This window comes from Homalodisca vitripennis, chromosome X (assembly GCF_021130785.1).
Source record: "Homalodisca vitripennis isolate AUS2020 chromosome X, UT_GWSS_2.1, whole genome shotgun sequence".
NCBI classification, from domain to species: domain Eukaryota; kingdom Metazoa; phylum Arthropoda; class Insecta; order Hemiptera; family Cicadellidae; genus Homalodisca; species Homalodisca vitripennis.
The window spans coordinates 100,807,604-100,828,808 of record NC_060215.1 but is presented as its reverse complement, the minus strand read 5'-3'; the positions used below and the strand labels follow the sequence as shown (position 1 = coordinate 100,828,808).

At 31.5% G+C, this 21,205-nt stretch overlaps 1 protein-coding gene across 9 annotated transcripts in view; it reads left to right on the top strand.

Annotated features, from left to right (window-relative positions):
- Window positions 1-21,205, top strand: part of LOC124369750 (glutamate-gated chloride channel) — a 645,135-nt gene that overhangs the window by 565,753 nt on the left and 58,177 nt on the right. For all 9 annotated transcript variants that reach the window (XM_046827827.1, XM_046827822.1, XM_046827823.1 and 6 more), the window contains one exon: window positions 3,005-3,219. In XM_046827827.1, coding sequence (XP_046683783.1) covers window positions 3,005-3,219 — 215 coding nt within the window. The remainder of the gene's footprint in view (window positions 1-3,004; window positions 3,220-21,205) is intronic.

The window sequence follows — 21,205 nt, the reverse complement described above, 5'->3', positions numbered from 1 at the left end:
GTTGCTAGATAAAACTGAGTTTTTTCTTATTCTACTGTGCATATTGACAAATTAGTTTAACCAGTTTTATATTAGTTTTTAATTTAGCAGCTATGCTATGTCAGTTGAAAATTTTGTAGTGTATAGATGTATCTACTATCGTAAATCCTGAAGCTTACACGGTTAGTATATGATAAATTAAATTTTAATGGCTAACAAAGTGTAACAATTACAATTCTGAACTGTTGTCGTCGTTGGAGATCAAGAATAATATAAATTCCTACCCTTTCCCAATTTATGAGAACCCTTTCTTACCACCAGGTATCTCTACTGCGAACTCATTAAGAAGGGTGAGCTATGAACACAATTTCGGCAAAACATTGTCATTGTTAAGATCACGTACATCCGGTCCCAATATTTCCAAGATTTCCTGTATTGAATTCCACATCATAAAAGTCCGTCGCCGTAACTTCAAAAGAGTCTAGAAATGTTCAAATATTCTCAAGGTCTCCTATACTAAATTGCTCATCATAAAAGACCACCGTTGTAAGTAAGAACATAAGGGTCTAGAAATGTTGGCAAACACTACAATATTCGGCTCCTGCCACCACTATGAGCCGGGAGCCAAAAACTCTCAGTAGGGTTAGTAGCACCGTATTCACTCCCCTACTTTAGATTGTGCCCCCACGCGCTCAACTCCTCCACTCCTCACGCGCATCCCACCGGTCATGCTATCACTTCCCTAGAGTAGTTCCGTTGCCTAGCAACGGGTTCCAAGAACAGAATGACGTACCGAGATGCAAAGCTCTGTTGTCTGACCTTGCCTAGTTGTTTTGTTTGTGCAACCGGCCGGCTGGGCCAGTAAGTAAGGTTCGGCAGGGGGAAGAGGGGGTAGTAACTCCAAAGCCGCGTGCACAGACTGGTCCGCACTGTATTATAGTATGATGACGTTTAGACTCTTTGGTAGACAACGGTGGCGCACCTAGCACACTTTGGGAAACTCTGCCCTAAGGCACTTATTTGGTTATCCCTTGATACACTTGTCAACAGATTAAAACTGTGTGAAACATGTTATTGCTTGTAATATATGTATAACTTTGTTACACTTCAAGCATTTCATTTTGATGTTTTTTAAAGAGATGATAGAAGTTTTTTTTATATTTACTTTATTGTATAGTTTATAGTGGTATGACTGAATATGTTTCTTAGAAAAATATCAAACCGCAAGCAAATCAAATTGGAATTGCTTAAAATGTTTTAAAAGGTTCTTCAAGTTATACTCCAATGAAGCAATGTGATATACTACAATCAATTATTTAATAAGCCGGTATGTCACCTCCACTGTCTGCCATAATAATTTAAAATTTAGTACCTCATTGTTAAGAACTTTTTTCTAATACAGTTTTGGCTAGAACCACACTTGTTCTACTTTCCATATCCACTTCCTCACAGCTCACTAAGTAAAAAGGTTTTCATGATGTGCTGGCAGGTCTTAAAGAGTGGCAGTATACCAAATTACCCATTACAGATAAACTGGAAAATTGGGTTATATTTTATGTAAGAGTATGATGTAAAAGCATTTTAGTTAAATTATCAATTTGTAACTATCATTTCAAGAACAATCCTGATAGCTTCTCTTTTACTAACAAAATTCCAAACATAAACATTTTAGCATCTATAAAACATAAACTTGAACTGTTAATATTAAATATAAAATCCTGGCCATAGTTTCAAGTGTTAATGAATACAACTGGCAAAAAGTGTTGAAAATGGCTTTGAATTGTTGGTGGCCTACATATTTAAGTTATCTTCTATAATTGATAAATAAATACTTATTACTTAATACAAATAAATACTTATGTATTAAGTATTTTGGCTTCATGAGATTTGTATTTGCATTAAAGATAATAATAATCATATTTTTTGTATCATATTCTTCACATAAAATAAGGAGAATTCTTGGAAGTATAAGAAGGTATTATAAAACGTTTTAAAAGGCAAGAACCACAGAATAATGTTTCAATCATAGACTAATTATTATATAAAATTATTCTCTTGTTTGTAAACACCTTTTAAGTTTAGAAAAAAAGTTTTTAAGGAAAACCAACTTCTTTCACATAAACACTTTACCCAAACTAGGGCTTGATGTTCACAAGATGTTCATGCTCTCCCCAACTTGAACCTGCTAACTATTTTATCAATCCTAGTATGTATCTTGTCTGCTGCCTTTTGTAGATATCTCTTGAAAGTGGAAGATGAAATCCTTGCATTCTGACTTCACCCTCTCCCTTATTGGCTGACTGAAATTTAACCTAGGCCATGCAAAATATCTTACAATGGGAATCTATATTCTCACCAATATGAGCACCAAAGAGCTTTTACCAAACCGGTAATGATGTTTGAACCAAACACAGGAACAAGTGCATGGATCAGGTGAATATCCTCGATGTCATCGGATTGAAAAGTGTGCTGCTATTTTTCACATTGGATACAAACGAAAGTTGCTATTAATGGCCCAATCAACTAAAATTATGCATTTTTCATCATCAGACACTTACCAACACTGGTTATTATGTATACTAATGTCGCCAACATATATGACAGTATGATTAAAAAGAAAAAACAGTTTCTTGCCATTGGATATTAGGAGATTATAAACAATTACCATAATTAACCCATACGCTTTAACTTCCAAGCTAAATTTGTTGTCTACAAAGCTTTAATAAGTTATGTTGCCTGTAATTCATGGCATATAACTTTACAGTGCAGTTTACATTCCTCCTACTGGAATCTGCTCTTCAAAAATTATTTACAAACAGGAATTATATTTTAATGAGCCAATTAATTTTAAGTATGTGATTCTTTTTAATAGGCCTAGGAGGTTGAGGATTGGGTATGTAATGTGGAGATTGTATACATACTATAAGTCTACACAAAATACACTATAGGATAGTATTTTAAATTATTGAAGTATAACTAATTTTATTAATCTTAATATATAGTTATAGTATGAACAAATTTACAGGTGTAACAACGATGCTCAACTTTTTCACAACCTCCAATGGTTTTCGCTCTACTCTGCCGGTGGTCTCCAACCTGACAGCGATGAACGTCTGGGACGGTGTCTGCATGTGTTTCATTTACGCGAGCCTCCTTGAGTTCGTCTGTGTCAACTATGTTGGCCGCAAGCGCCCTCTACACAATGTCGTGTACAGGCCTGGGGAGAATCCAGTCACACAGGTAAAATTACTTTTCCATTAATTGATGTTGGCTTCTTTTGTTCATTTTGATATTTCCATTGCCATCTGTGTAATTTTCTGATGAATTTATTATAATTTCTTTGTTAGTGAGATATATATTATACCCATCTTGTACTGGTATTATATAACCGATTTATTATTTTCATAGGACTGTAGTTAAAATCTCATTTAAAAATGCTAATATTTAGTTAGTAAACTAGGTTTTGTTTTGGAATACTCTTATCACATTTTATATTTTGCTGTACTCTGTAATAGTTTTGGAAATATTTAGCTAATATCTTCTCAAAGTTATATTTGAATTGCTTTAAGCAGTATAAATTTTAAAATATCAAGCAATGCTATGGATATTTTTCAAAGATTAAGTGCACTAAGTTATAATTTTGTCACAAAAGTAATCCCAATCTGTTTTAAATACATACATAAAATGATTTTGAAAATATAACGTTGTAATACTGAATTTAAATAAAGAAAGATAAAAAGAAATAATTAAAATAATCATGAACAAATATTTTAATTTCTCTAAATAAGTAACATTCATATTTTTAATAATTAATATAAGTACGTTTAATTTAAAATGTATAATTACTTTTAAAAATCATGTAAAGTTTATTGATTAATTGATACTAAACCTTTTTGACAAAAATGTAATGACAGATGGAACAATTATGTCACTATTAATGGTATTTTTATACACAAACAAGAAAAATATCAAATATGAACACTAACACCAATGACTGATACATTGTCTGAGAATATTGATGTAAGTTTACCATAAGAAATCTGGAATATTACTTTCTTATATTGAATTTAAATTATTCAGTGTTCTTACTATCCCACCACAACAAATGGTAACTCACAGAAACTTGTATTTAATGTACATTTATAAAAATGACCATAACACTAAAAATATAAAAAATAAATAATAAACTTTGGTCAAGATACTGTTACTCCATTGATCCATTATCTTATAAACCTACAGGTATATAATTATCTGTACCACAAAATATGTACTCTGTTCAGAGAACCCTGGTCCCTGAGGGTTATCAACCTTTACCAGAAATCTTGTAGCTAGCTGTGAGATTCCCTATTACCTGCCTAACCTGAGTCATAAACTGGTATCAAAAACCTGTACATAAGCTACTTTTTTAATTTTTTTTTAACGTATTGATGTAATTGTATAGAATATGCTCTGTCCATGAAAAAGTAAATAGTCTAAACACGGTATAAGTGTAACAGTAGGATTTTGGACATTTTCCATCATTATATGCTACAAAAAAGTATAACACTACGTTTTGAGAATTGAAATATACCCTCTCTTCAGGTGTAAAACACTAATTCATTAAAAAACTAATAACTTAGGCAATAGACTGCCATTCAAAGGTATAAATAACACCTGGTAGACTAACACCATAAAGTCCAGACTGGAAAGAATGAACCCAAGAAATGTGACTGCACAGGAGTCAAGAGCACAAACACATCTTACCATTGGCCTACCACGTATCATTTACATTTGTATCTTTGAGTGGCAGTTCATTGCTGCTCATTTAGTTTATTTACCCCTGAAGAAGAGGGTAAATTTTTATTCCTCAAAATGGTGTGTTATGCTTTTTTGTAACATATAACAATGGCAAATGTTCAAAATCCTACTATCCCTTCATCCATTGTCAATAACAAGCTTTAAACAAACGATAAGTGTGATGTTATAAAGTATTGAAATTATGCTTTTAATACAGCCATATTCATTTAAAACTTAGCTTTAATATTTCATAAGTACAAGTATTTGAACTCATTTTCTTATAAACATATGTAATTAAATTAACCAAATTTAATCAGGATTAATAAAAGCGATCACAATGAGAACACATTAGATGATTACAGGCCAGCCTGACAATTAGGGCTGAGAGTGCATGTACAAGACATTAGGGTAATGGATGGTGTGTAACATTCAGGGGCAATGGTTTTATGAACAAAGTACAAATATATGAATTTTCCCAAAACTTATTTAACAAAGCCTTCTAAATAATATGTGTATGGTAGCCTTGGAACAATGAGTGCATTGAGATGATACTCTCTGATTCTCATATGTAATGAGTTTGTCCAATTTTTTCAGTTCAAACTCATTAATAACTCACAGATATAATAGCCTGCAATCTCAGGAATAATATTATTATTTTAACTCAAAACTATTCCACTTTTTTTCCAAAATGTAAAATTTTTTCCACAAATACGCCTAATAAATATTAAATTCCTATTTTGTTGATTAAACTTCTGTTCTTTCAGGAATACTATTTTAGATTTTAATATTTATTTGGTAATGAATCTATAGTGTCTGTATTACTAAAAGAATGATGGCTCATGTGTGCCCAGTAATATTGGTCATTTTTAGGTAGTATTGATTAAAATTTTGTTATTTTTCTGTATTTTTAAATATAAATCAAAAATGCTCACTTCCTTCCTTTATATACGAGGGTCGTCCAGAAAGTAAAGAACGATTGCGCATCACGGGCGGCGCAGTTCACCCACCACCGCGGTAGATAGCTTGTTCGTTAGCCACACCTTCTGCCTCAGTGTGAGCTGAGTAGCGGGACCGTGAGGTCACGTTTGCGTCTCCTGTGAAAGTTTAAAATGGCGGCGTTAATTGAAAATCCCGCCAAGTGTGAACTGCGTAGTGTGATACGGTTTCTGAATGCACAGAATGTTCGACCTATTGAAATTTATAGGCAAAATAAGGCAGTTTACGGTGACAAAGCTCCAGTCAATGGAATGGCATCACTCACTCAAATTCACCAACAAAAAACAGGAAAGAAAAACCAAATTTGAACACCAGGAAATTGATGGCATCAGTTTTTTTTGGGACCGAAAAGGCCTAAATCCATGTGGAGTTCATGCCGAGAGGCGAAACAATCAACTCAGAGGCCTACATCGAGACCTTGCATCGGCTTCGCCGCGCTATTCAGAACAAACGACGCGGAATGCTGTCGTCGAAAGTGGTGCTGATCCACGACAATGCTCGGCCTCATTGCAGTGCACGAACCAAAGCAGAACTCAATTCTTTCAAATGGCAAATCTTCGGACACCCTCCGTATAGTCCAGATCTGGCTCCGAGTGACTATCACTTGTTTCCAAAGTTGAAAGTGTTTTTAGGCGGAAAAACTTTTTGGGTGACGAAGACCTCAAAGAAGGAGTAAAAACGTGGCTTCATTCCTTGGCGGCAGAACAGTATAACGTCGGTATAGAAAAACTGGTGCCACGCTACAACAAGTGCCTTGACAGTTCCGGCGATTTTGTAGAAAAATAGAGTAAGTTTATAAGTATTTATAAATATTTTTTCATGCTCTTATCTTTTGTTTTTATTGAATTATAACAAAACGTTCTTTACTTTCTGGACGACCCTCGTACATAGGTCACCTTCCTCTATTTCTTGGATCTAAATTAATCCCTCCCCGTATACACTCCCCTCTTCCCGCTGTACAATTATATCCAGTGGTCGCACCGTACAACAGTTTGAACTTTAGGCCATGATTTAGATGTAGTGCCTGACTAAACCTTTGGTAAAATTGATGTTTTGGAATATCATTATGTTATGAGGTGAAACTTGTCAGAGACAATTAGTCATTAATGTTCACCTGTACTGTACCAAATCATCTCTTTTTTCTACTAGGTAATATCCTTACACAGGTCAATGAACCATGGGCACTGGCACAAGAAAAGTCTTTAAAATAAAAAAATAACACAAAAAACTGTAGCAATAACCAGCATATATGGTTGTAGATCAGATTTGGTTTCTGCTTAAGGATAAATACATTTTAATAATTCAGGTATATTTAAAATTATATTTTGGTATTAAAGACTTATTTAGAACTTGACCATTATAAAATACTTTTAAATATTCTTTTGAATGTAAACACTTTTTCCACTTTTTTGGACATATAGACAAGCAATCTTATATTACAGATATGATCAACTTTGATGACTAAAACCTTTTGGCAGTTACCTATTGTCTTAAAATTTGACAAACATGGTAGACAAGAGCTTGTTTAACCTTCATACTAGTGTTACTCCTGCTACTAGATCTGTTGCTGCCATTTTATATATTATACAGGATGGCGCATATGTCAGTTTCCCAAGAAGAGAAATTTAAAAGCGTTATAGGTTAATTGAATAAAACACTATTAGGCAAGAAAACAAATACATTATATGAAATTACTTACATATTACCATACAATGTTATAGCAGTTGTTCAAAATGTCCACCTTGATTTTATATACACTTCATACAAAGACTAAGAACAGAATCACAAATTTTTAGCAATATAGGTTTATCATTATTAACAAGTTCAAATGCATTTCTAATTAGGTTTCCGAGTTCGTCAAGATTTTGCGGTTTATAAGCATACACAGTCTCCTTTATAATAACCCACAGTGAAAAATCATATGGGGTAACATGTGCGCAGGCCAATCAATTGGAGCGCGCAGGCCAATTGATGTACCACGACAACCAATCCATTCGTTAAATGTGTTATTTAAAAAATATTGAACTTGGATACCAAAATGTGCTGGTATCCACCATCCATCTTGTTGCCAGATGAGCGAATGAATATTGAAAACAGGATTGGTTCTGAGCTTGGGAACTATTACTTCTTGCAACAACCGTAAGTAACTTTCTTGAGTCAACATTTCTTTGAAGAAAATAAGGACCAATTAGTACAGTACTCGAAATACCTCCCCATGCCATAACACCAGGCACATTGAGTTCTGATTAGATTATGTTATGAGGATTTACATTCGACCATTATACACAGTTATACTGATTAACGCATCCATTTAGTTTGAAACATGCCTCATCACACCACAAAATTGATCACAAGAAATTTGGGTCAACCTCTGAGCGGATAATTATTGGCTCACAGAATTCCAATCGCCCATCAGAATCTTCCTCATGAAGCGCTTGGAGTAAAGATGGATGGGGTATGGCTTAAATTGTAATTGTTTTAACATTCTTGTACGCTTCTTCTTGATATTTCTAGTTCAGCAGATACCTTATGAGTCAATTTACTGGGACTGGTTACAAAAGCTTGAGCAACTGTCCGCAGCTTTTTTCGTTGCAAATTGATCGTCGACAACCTACCTTCGAGGCATTTAAAACACTTCCTGTGTTTTAAAATTTTGTATTTAACTTCCGTATATAATGTTGAGTAGGTATCGCGACACCTGGATATTTACCACTAAATTCTTCAATTATTATAGCAGTATTTTTATTATGATTCTACTACAACTGAAGGATGTAAACTTGTTGAGTTGTAAACATTTTTAAAACACATACAAACAAATAACAGATGCAAAAATCGTCACTTTACACTAGCCACTGGAACAGACAACAATGAACTTACTCTGTCTTGCTGCCAACTTAACATTGTTACCAACCTATCAAGGGCCTCAGCAAAGAAGAAGACATATGACCTTAAGTTGAAAGAAGTAAAAAAACAAACAAATGAAGCACATATTAACCAAGCCTCTAATAAAAGCAAAGCAATCTGGGAAACAATAAATAAAGTAAGACCTTCGAAAGAATCACCTCAAGAGGAGGAATGGCAGATTAACACTGGCTTGGAAACAGTCTCCGACATTGGTGAGGTGGCAAATATTTTCAATGAATATTTCGCTACAATAGCAGAGAAAACTTTAAAGAAAAATAAAAGTTACCAACAAAGGACAACACTTAATAGCCTACCTGACCTTACAGCTAACACTATTTCATCCTTTCAACCTGCAAATGTTGACGAAGTACTTAACACAATTAACAAATTGAAATCTTCTACGTCTTCCGGAATAGATGAAGTTTCAGCTAATCTCCTAAAATCTTGCAGACTGGAACTCTGCCATCCTCTTTCCGATGTTATCAATAAATCAATGAGCCAAGGGGTATTTCCTTCTAAATTGAGACTCTCAAAGGTGTTTCCTCTACACAAACAAGGAAGCAAATATGAGATTCAAAACTACAGGCCAATTTCTTTAGTTCCAACAGTTTCAAAGGTTTTGGAGAAAAAGAAAATAGTTTTGAGCAGATTAATGGATCATCTTAGCACAAACCACTTAATTCCTGACAGACAACACGGCTTTCTAGCGGGTAAATCAAACCATTACAGCATTGACAGACCTAATCGAACACATAATTGACAATATTGACCGCAGGCAACACAGTCACAAGCACCTTTCTTGATCTCAGTAAAGCTTTTGATTGTCTAGATCACGGCCTACTTTTAAGCAAGTTGAGCTCATTGGGCATAAAGCACTCTGTTTTGAATTGGTTTGGCAGCTACTTAACGGACGAAAACAAATAGTATCCATCAAGCATACTCTAAATGGAAAAACAGAAACTGGAATATCTTCTCCTCTACCCATAACCAGAGGAGTGCCCCAAGGATCTGTAATGGGCCCAGTACTGTTTCTTTTATTTATATCAGATCTTCCATCCCATATAAACCACTTTAGTTTATCCTGTCATATATGCTGATGACACAGTTCTTGTATCTAGCAACAAATTAATAGAGCAACTTGAAATAAGCACCTTCATATCTGTTAATATGGCTCAACAGTACTGTCTGATCAATGATCTAGTTTTCAACGAGTGCAAAACAAAACAGTTAATTCTAGGAAGACATGACGATGCAGTTTGCGAAACTCCAGGGTTGGAAACGTGTCTTATCAACTAAACACCTTGGTGTCACTCTAGATGAAAAACTGTCTTGGAGCCACCACATTGACGAGATGTGCCACCAACTTAGCTCGGCTATTTTTGCCATAAAAAGAGTGAAAGCTACAAGTACATTTGAGGCAACAAGGATCACTTATTTTGCACTCTTTGAATCAAAGATTCAGATATGGCATAATCTTATGGGGAAACAGTTCATGCAGTAATTTAAATAGGATTTTGGTCCTTCAAAAAAGAGCCCTTAGAACAATGGCTAGCCTTCAACCCCTTGACAGCTGTCGTGAAGTCTTTAAGAACTTTAATATTTTAACTGTGACATCCCTGTATATTTTAGAAGTTGTTTTTTATTTGCCTGCAGACTCAAGTTACCAAAAAACAAAGACATACATGGGCGACAAACTCGCCATGCCGACGATTTCATCCTTCAATCCCACCGGACTGCCTTGTTTGAAAAAAAAGCCTTCATATGCAGGGGCAAAACTATTTAATGTTCTACCTGTCGAGTTGAAGACTCAAGATTCAGCTACAATGAGAAGACAACTTCGAGAATGGCTAATCAATAAATCAATTTACACAATGGACGAGTTCATGACACATGCTTCAGGGACTCCTCAGCATTGACTACAAAATACCGGAAGAAAACACTTTGTAAACCATCTTATTCTGGTTTTCTATTCTACCTGTCTTTCTTACTGTAACTTGACGCTTATATCTGTTCTTTATGATTATGATTAAAGTATTATTGATTGATTGATTGATTGATCAAAACAAAATATCCCAATTTATGGGGAGCTAACATATGCGCCACCCTGTATATAGGTTGATAAAACTCACAAGATATGAACTCTTATTTATTCCTATGCTTTCTTCTTTCCTAAGGTTATTATTTTAATCAGCTTTAATTGAAAAAACAAATATCAGAGCAACTATTAAATGTTGTAATTTTCATCATATTCTTTTTTTCAATGTTTGATTTTGTTTGTAAAGTATCATGGATTGGCCTTAGTGTGATTGTCCTTAGAACTTACTTTTCATGTTGGCAGCAGTAATGTATTAAGATATAATGAGCAGTTAAACTCTGGTTTGTAGCCCTGTAGTGACTTCATCTTGTATTGTCAGCTCTCGGCATGGAGTAGATTTTCTATAATGTTTCTTTCTATTATGTTCAAATCCTAACCAGTCTAATATTGTGTAAACATTTTTAATGCTCATATTAATACTTTTTATATAACAAATCATTAAACTTGTCTTTCTACAGAAACACCCAGTTTTATAATAGGCTTTACATTATTACTATGTGTAGTATAAAACAATAAATTTAGACAAATAAGTAACATACCTTAAAATAAACATTAATTTCTATTGAATCTGATAGATGTTCTCTGAGGTTACTGTTCAACCTGGAATCTATTTAGTTTTTACTCCCAACAGTAAATATGTGTCGGTCTTTATACTGGAAGTGGATACTTAGCTCACCACAGGCTTTACTTCATTTTGAGAATATGTCTCAATCCTAATCTGATTTGAGTGGTAGAAATGGAGCTGAAACCCACAATTCTCAACCCTTTTAATTCACCTAACTCCCACATTTGGGATCAGTAGGTAAACTATTCAAACCTACATCTTTGTGGAGACTTCCCGTAGCAATAGAAGTCATTTTAATCCTCCTACGAAGATGTTTAAAGCTGCCTCAGAGAACTCGCTGTGGCTGTGTTTGGATCTTATGTGGCCGACACATGAGACCTAAACCTTTTATAAAGTTCAATGCTATCAAGTCACTACAGTCAATGTCAATGCCAAATGATTTTGTACATTATTAGTATATGTAAATTGTGTTTTGTAAGTAGAGCACATAGACATAACTTCAAAGGCTGGTTCTCCTGATATTTAACGACTTTTTTGGTGCACAAGCCACTCAAATAAAATAATCTAATTGTTTAGAGAGTATTTTTTTCTTAATAAAACTTGTTTTCTTAATATCCTAGCCCTAATCCCCTTTTTCAAATCCCATTTCTTCACCCTAATTTGATGGTTCAATCTGCACTATGATGACCCTTCTTTGGTGGGCAATGCTAAAATACAATATCTGCAAATAGGTGTAATACATAATCATAATACTTACATTTGTCCCTTAGTATTAAAAAATTAACTTTTTAATAAATTTAATTAGTTTGGGATATCAGAAATTAAATTGTCATCAAATAATATAAATATTGTATTTCACCTTTTAACTGATATAGACACAATAAAAAACAAAACATGTGTACTTTAATCTGTCAAAAGTTTTCCTCATACATATTTCAGAAGGTTGGATAGCATATAGTTTATTTATCTAACATTTCGAATTCTTTCAGTTTAATAAAATAGTTTAATTCTACTAAAGGCATTGTTAAGTTTATTTATTTTATTGATGGTGTTAAATTTTTGTCTTGAATAAAATTATACTAAACTAAAACTATTTATTCTAAATATTTTAACTGAAATGAGATATCATTTACAAAACTGTTATGAACTTTATTGTGGGCATGTTCGGAAAACTTAAATTGAAGGCAATGAAATACATTTAGCATTTTGTTTGATAAAGAATACTTTAGTATTTTACATCTTAAATAAATGTTTCAAAAACTCTATTAAAGTTAATGTATTTTACATGTTTTGATAAAATGAAACAACAGTCAAATGGTACTGGGTCCAAACCAGTAATAACTTAAATAACTTCTGATCATAAATTTGTCTCTCATCAGATATAAGTCCCTATGCTATATCTTAAAATTAATTATATATCAGAATAGTACAACATGAAATAAAAAAAGGCAAGGTTGGTTAATCTATGATGTTTACTGTATGAATCTGTATTTTTGTTAAAAACTTGAAAATTTTTTATGTTTTTTCTCTATTTTTCATTTTTATACACTATCTGTAATCCACCAGTAGATTTGCCTTAATGTTGTAATAAAGAACTGATAATATTTCCCAATAATTCTCTCATACCAAAAGTAAATCTGTGTGTTAATAAAACCAAATGTTTATTATTTTTGTTGGAACGTCATTTAGACCAATTAAAAACAAATTAATACAAAATTGAGCTCTGTAGTAATTAAAATGTTATGATTAGCCAAAGATCTTAAATTAATTTCATGTTTTGTGTAAGAGTTATTCTGCTCTTCAAATAACATTGCATTAGCAAAAAAATTATTTATTTATTTTTAGTTCTTGTTCACACAATCGTAGACTGGAGACAAGTCATAGAACATATTTACATTGAACTATGACACACCCAAGACATCCATTACATAAATGTTACTAAATATAATTTATTAATAATATAATAATAAAATACGGTACTCAAACATTATTAGTGCCACACCTCTTCTCAAAGCTAGAATTCAAAAATTAAATCTTCTTGGCAAAATTAAAATAGAATTAACTTTAGAACTGGCAAAACTGCCACATATGTATTCTAAAATCACTTCCATGTTGGAAAAACCACTCACAGCTAATTTTTAGAACAAGAGTTTTCTTTAAGAATATTTTGCATAGTTATTCATACTGTAATACACTATAATATTATATACATTACATTGAGAAAGAAATTATGAATGTGTTTATTTAAACCACTTTAATTTTGAGAATCAAACATTTTAAAGTCTAAATGATTATTTTAAAGATTTTTATTCTGTGATCTAATTAGTGTTAAAAAATTTTAAAAAGCAACCAACTGTGTTGTAACTAGTATTAACCTTTCGAGCGTCCATCATATTTTGTGAAATGCATAACCGTTTTGTGAGGTTTTTTAGGCTCTTCTTGTAAAATTTATAATAAATCTAAATAGTAAAAAAGAAAAGCACAAAATAGACTGTAAATAGCGAAATTCACACGTTCGTATTTGAGCAACAACAAACAATGCATAAGTTGGAAACAACAGTTGATGAAAACGATGTAGACTAATGTTTGGTACAGACTATGAAAAATCCAAATACTCGGAGGGTTAAGCAATTCATTGATCATATAATATCTCTTTTATTTGAACTAATTAATGACAGATCAGAGATAACAGGATTCTAATGGACATTTGTTATTGTTTTATCGATTTTTGTAAGATGGAAACAGGATTTTTCCGGGCATTTGCCATCGTTCAGTGATACAAAAAATCAGTAACAATTCTTTCTATATATAGGAATAAGAGCATTGAACATATAGTGTATTTTATCTATTACAAATACAAATTGTCTTGAGAAAATTTACTAGTTTGGGAGAAACAATAATTAACATTTATCTAACAAATTTTTACTTTTATCTAAACATTAAATTAAACAACAATAAATAATTTTCATTTTAGTAAATGGATAAATATTTTAGGCAGGAATTCACTATTTTGATCCATAGCTTTTAACATTTTTACAATTAACTGTGTGCCTCCAAAAATTTAATATATTAGGGCCTATTTATATGTCCTGAGATATATTTTTAATTAAAATATATGCAAATATAACAATTACGATTTTATATTCATTATTATTATTTTATACATATAATACTATTTAAAAATGTTGCATAGAAAGTAGAATTTTTTCCAGTCTTATTTTTATTTATCACTTCCTTTGAAGTGGTTGTGGAAATTTACATAAGTGTTTCTTGAATCTTATTTTAAAAGTATAGGATTTCTTAGCTAGGCCTCTAATCAGACTTTGTCCAATTCAATATTCTTTGTAAAAACACGTAATTTGTTTTAGTAATCAAAACACTTTATTTTAATTATACTCCTCTTAACACTGTATTACAGGTAATATCTTTTTTTTATTTTTGAAATGAACAAGAGAACATTTTACATCCACTACTAAGTAGACGTAAATATCAGTAGTTTAAGATATATCACTATTTTGTACAATAAAAACACAACATTGTCGTTTTCCATTTCAGTTAGTGAGAATGTGTTTGAATATTCATTACTACTCACTTGTGGTGTTAGTGTTGTGTTTCACATTAATTGATTTTGTTTTTACCTCTATTCTGGTCCCATCCTCTTCTAGTTCTGTTGCTAAAGTGTTGTACTAATTTACCATCTGCTTATCGCTGACTCCTGTTGAATAATCATAGTTACTAGGGTAAATAAATTATAATGTTTTAGGGTACTCAATGTTTTGTGGTCATCTATTTTATAAAACTACATAAAAAATGGTAATAAATTTAGTATTATTATTATCTCTAGTGTTGTTTTCAAATTTTGTATGTAATTTATGTGATTTATTTACTTTAAGCATTGTTAGAATCATAATACTTCAAGTAGATTTTACTTCTTTGACTTTTTATTAAAAACATTCAACTGGCAAAAAGTTGAAAGTTTTTATAGTTTATTTTACTTTTTGTTTTATTGTGAATATTTTTGAACGTAATAATACTGTTAATAAAATAAACATTATAATATAGACTGATGAAAAAGTCTGTTTGCTCTACTTAGTTTTGAACCTATATAAAAACAAAACTTGAAATAATGTGTCATCTAGGTCAATGACATTTAATTTCTGGTGCATTCAAAAATTTATAGGACTTGTCTTCCAAAAGCGGACAGTGCTCCCAACTTAAAATTTCCCTTGTTGAAAAGGGAACAAAATACCCAAGTATTATTGTACATGAAAGAGATCTTTATCTTTACTTGTCTCTAAATATTGAAGACGAAATTTAAATTCAACCCATTATAAAAATTCATGAAACATTTAAACACTGAGAAAAATAAAAGTACCAATGCATTACAAGCATTTTTAAGATAACAAAACAGGACAACTCCTAATTTAGTATTTTTAACCAAAAATAGACAGTATAATGTAATTTTCATGTATTTCGATTCAGAAATTTTATTCAGGTTAGTTTTTTATTTTTTTTTTTTAAGATTGTTTGCAATCATAAGCATTTTACAGTGATAATTTAAATTTTTCTGAATATATAAATTGGGCTGATTAATTTTTTTGTGTGAGCTAAATTGGAATTTTTATATTTAGTATCTAGAAAAATATAAATAAATTGTTTGCTCCAAAATAATTTGTTTGATTTTCAGTCTTCTTTCCTATGATTGGATTAAAGGAGAGGTATCATTTGAAAACGTTTAGTTCCAAGTGCCATTTTCAAGGCAAAACCTCTCAAAAATTCAAATATTAAAAAAATTAAGTCTCATTAACATATTTTTCAAGATTTTTTATGTACATACTACAGTTGAAAATTTAGTTAGCTAGGGAGCGAACTTTTAGACCACCTGTATATTGCTTAGCAGTTAAAAATTATGTATATAGTTAATTGGAAGAGGAAGTGTCCAAAACAATTTTTTTTATATGTTAAAGCAAATCTTAAATGGTTGTTTTAAATTTGATTAGCTTAAGTCAAAACACTAATAAGTTAATTAGATAAATCAATATTTAGGTTACACCTACAACCAAATAAAAAAATATTATAAATCAAATACTAAAGACCATGTAGGTTAAACGTTTTAATACAAGTTCACTGTACAAATTAAATAAACAATGTTTCAAAATTAATTTAAAAACTATATATTAGATTTAGAGCAATAGAATGGATTATTTAATGTTGAAACACTATGGCGGTGCAAGCATTAATTATTCGAATTTATATCTTAGTTAGAAAGACTGCTCATTATGGTAATATAAATAAACTTTTGCGTTTTTAACAGGGAGTGATTAGAATCCATCCAAATTTACAGCAATACTTATTTTAGTAAACAAAGACTCTGTGATATCTAAACAATTATGAAATATAAATATTTTTCTGACTTTCCCAATAACATTCCATGTTATGGTTTCAAAAATGTGTGTAAGGGAAAGAAACAGCATTTACTTAGCTTACTGTACTATCTAGTGGCTATTTTGTACACATGCCATGTCATGTATGGTTCGTTCATAGGGTTTTGTAGATTGTGTACAATTTGTATTAACCCTTCCTAAATAATTGCCGTAGTCTGTATGGTGCTTCTGTTAGATAGTTAATGCTCTAAGTACAACTAGCTATCTCTAATGATGACTTCTTTTTTCACTTTGTTCCAATGATCAAGATACTAAAATGTGAAATTTTCACCATATTTTTTAGTCACACTCTAGCCATGGAAAGTGGAGACCAGTGATGTGTGGACTAATTGATGCTTGGATAAATAAAACAAGATATTTAGAATATGTTCGGTGTTTCTTTAGATGACAGTTTTTTTTATTAGTATCATAGTACAATTGCATACTTCTGATGTATTTGCCATAATACTCCGTGTACACTGTATGGTATACTGCCATTTTATATGATTTAATGTTTAGTATTCCATATCTTAATACTGTTTAAATTTGATTTATACTGTACCTCCTAATTTATTATTTTCGTTATCAAACACATTGTAAAGTATATTAATAAAAGAGATTTATATTACATTTTATCCCATTAATGTTGGTTGTTTCAGCTATAAACAGTTTAATTTGAGTTGTCTTTCCAAGGAAGGGATTTAATTTTGTTTCAGAATATCAGAGATCTAAAATGGTAATATCAAAAGGTCAAGCATGCCATTGTGTGATAGTGAGATTAATATTTTAATATTAACCCCTTAACTGCTGGGTTACTTATTTACTGCTAACACCAAATTATGGATTTTATTTGCTGCTTACAAGCAAAATCATATTAAAACAGTTTAATGTCAAATACAGCGATACATGTTTACAAGAACTAGAAATCTTTCATGATGGTAGAAGTTGATGGAGGGGTGTAGGTGATTGAGCAATGTGGGGGGGGGGGAAAGTGTTGGTAGGAAAGTAAAAAACAATTTGGTTAGAATAATTTATCAGTTATAGCATATACTCACACAAAAAGTTCAATTTATTTTGCTTCAATTTGTTTAGATTTAAACTAAGTGCATATCTTATATCAGTGTTCAATGAGGTTATTCTTGCATTTGATGAACACCAGAAAGCATAGCACCACAAATAATCCAACATTGCACTCTTAGCACTTGTAGCACAATTTGCGATATCAGACATAATTATTCTTTCCAGTAATAATAATAAAATATAATGTATCCTGTTGTAAAAGGTATATCTGCATAAGTCCATGAACACAAGGAAGCACATGATAAAACCAGCTGTGCTTCTGCCATTCAACAAATCTTTAGATAATAGTATTTCACTTGGTCGTTTTGTTGGATCAGTTTTAGTTTTATTTTAGATTTAGACATGGAAGTGTCATTTGTTATGAATACTTCCAATAAGAATATTAGGATACCCCTCATTGCAGTTAGTCTGAAAAGGACTTTGCACTGCTATCTGAGTGATAGGATATTCAGGATGGGTAAGGTTGTGACTAAGGGTCACCTCCTGTTGAGACCCCTGAGAAGAATAACATGCACTCTATCAGTCTTTTCACCTTCGAAGATGGGGAAGCTAGCTATGTTCCAGACTCTTCCAGTCAGAGTGGGCAGTGGAACTAAATGATTCCTTCATTTTAAGACTTTGAAAAGCCTTTCACGCTAAAGAAGCCCCATACACTCCAACAACCATCCTCTTCAGTAAGATATATCTATTGACCAGCCGTTTTTACTTCAATATCTTGACATTTGCAGTTAATGGTGTGCCCCTGAACATCCATAGGGTTGCCCAGATTTAAGTGACACATCAGTTTTGCTGAATCCAGTATAGATTCTACTGGCAGGTCAAACTCTGCCAGAAGTGAACCCTCCTGAGAACAGACATAGAGTAAGAAAATGTATTGACAATGCACCAGTTTGAATTACACTATGTTATGTACCAAATGTTATTGTGCAGCAAAAGAATTAAACTGAAATGAGTTGTGAATACTTACAGGCATAGCACTGTAGGCTCAGCACACATAAACATATACTTATGTCTACAGCAGTTAAGGGGTTAAAACTGATTTAAAAGATGATTTTTTTTATTTTGATGTTTCAGTGCAAAATCAGTCTCAATTTACTTTTGGAAATACTATGCTAGAAACAAAACTTTTACTTGACTCCTTTGAATGTTTTTAATTTGGATATTTTTAAACATCTTGTATTGTTTTCTTTGATTAGGTGAATTTTGTAAAGTTCAACAAAGATTATATATGAAATGAACATCTTATTCAACAGACTAGACATTTTTTCTATATCTGTGTATAGTAATGCAACAGCAAGTAGATGTTCTCAGCTCCTCTGAGTAAGGTTGCCAATAAGTTTAGAGTGGGACTGGTCAGAACAATATTCACACTAAATTACACAGAATTCAGCTCTATAAAAAACAATATTGTCTCCTTAGGAGATGTACTAGGGAATGGTGTGTGTGACGTACATTCAAAACTCACTCATGAAACCTGCTGTAGATAGGGTTTTTAGGAAGTTGGTACATCAGTAATGAACTCTGTGGTTGTTTTGTTTTTTTTACCTTTTTTTGTTAGGGCACAAAATTGTTTTTTACTGTCTGGTTATTTTTTTTTGTTCCTGTACCTACTCAAAAGCCCTCTTTGCTTGTTTAAAACCATGTAATATTTATTATTTATTATATATAATACATCTATATATTCTGATACTTGTTAAACTTTTTGTAATTTCAATTGTATTCTGGGTCCTGGCTGGTAGCCACCATATTTAAACAATTTTCTGCAATATAAATTATACTTTGATTCAAAAATAAAATACGTTTTATATGATACTTCACAGAATTATCTTTTCAATAAACTTTCTATAGTTTACTATTTCTGAAAACTTTCGTTGTCTAACCAACAATGCATAATGTATTTTCGGTATCTAGCCTTGCTTGTAATAATTTCTAATTTTTATGATGATATTCTGTCAAATATTTTCTGGGGTATGTACAAAGTTCAGTAAACGCAGATATTTTTTTCCAAATAGCATGAAATGTGTAATGCTAAAGCTGTTTTAAATTGTTATCGTACACATACACATTAGATGCAAAGTTGCATGTGTGTTCAAAGTACCACTATCCATTTTGGTCACTCTTATTCACTGTTTTCAAGTTATTTTGAGAAATTTTATATATTATCAAAGACAAGATTTATTTTTTCAACATCTCCCAAAGTATGCATAATATTAGGTGTTTTAGACTTTGTATTTTGTATTATTTCTGCAGTGTATAGACACGTAAAATTTGGTGTAATTCAGTTCACTAATTATTTTAAAACATATCTAAACACTTTTTTCATACGAAACTCAAAGTATTTCCTTCTGATATTTAAAATACGGAATTAAAATTTCTTAATTACAAGGATTTTAAAGTTTGATAACCATCAAGTTATCAGTACTTCTGGAAATAACAAATAGTTTATCCTAGTGGGTTACTTTCTCAGTTAATCAGTGACCACCTCTAGCTGTATTGTAATGATTAGTGTTTTCCTTTTTTTTAACATATAGCAATGACAAATGTCCAAAATCCTACTAAAATTTCCGTTTGTAAAATATGAGCATTCAATGATGGTCTTATAGCCATATAAAACATTAAAGTTGTAACTTCTATAAAGACAACATTTGAAGACTGTTAGAAATTATTTTAAACTATCACGTTTCAAATATTATTTATTATCACTATCCCAAAAATAAAATAATAATGGAAAAGTATTGTTATTACAGTAGTAATTATTAGTTTTTATTTATTGTTCATATATGCCAAAGAGTTATATTAAAGTTAGGTCTAAGAGAATAAAACAACAAACAATAAGGATTCCAAAATATATCCTAGGTATTCAGAATTAATAGTTTTTAAGGAGATTATCTAAGTTGTTTATCTGTTGACCTAAAGTTAAGTGCTTGTACAAAATATTTATCTTACTTTCAGCACATGCACTGCTTCTATATTTGCAACCTGAATCTTAAACAATTATAAAATTAACCCCACATTCCTTTGAAGAAACCCAAACATTATGTTCCATATTTTAGTATACAATAAAGGATCACTCATATTATTAATTTCCAGAAGTAGGAAAAGTTAGTAAAAAAAGAAGTAGGATTCAAAATTATACTTTAGAAAGGTTTGAAAAAGCTTGAAATTTTGTGTATGGAAGTTTGTGCTATGTACACAGACAAACTACATACATGTGGAAATGTACTCTCCAGTAAGGTATACTTTGATTTTTATGTGGTTTCATATACATTATAATAAAAAAGTCTGAACATGGTATAATAATTTTCACTGCCTAACTTGTAGAAAGAAATCCTAGCATATAAACATAGGGCTTACTATTTTTTAAGGCGGTTGTAAAATAAACATATG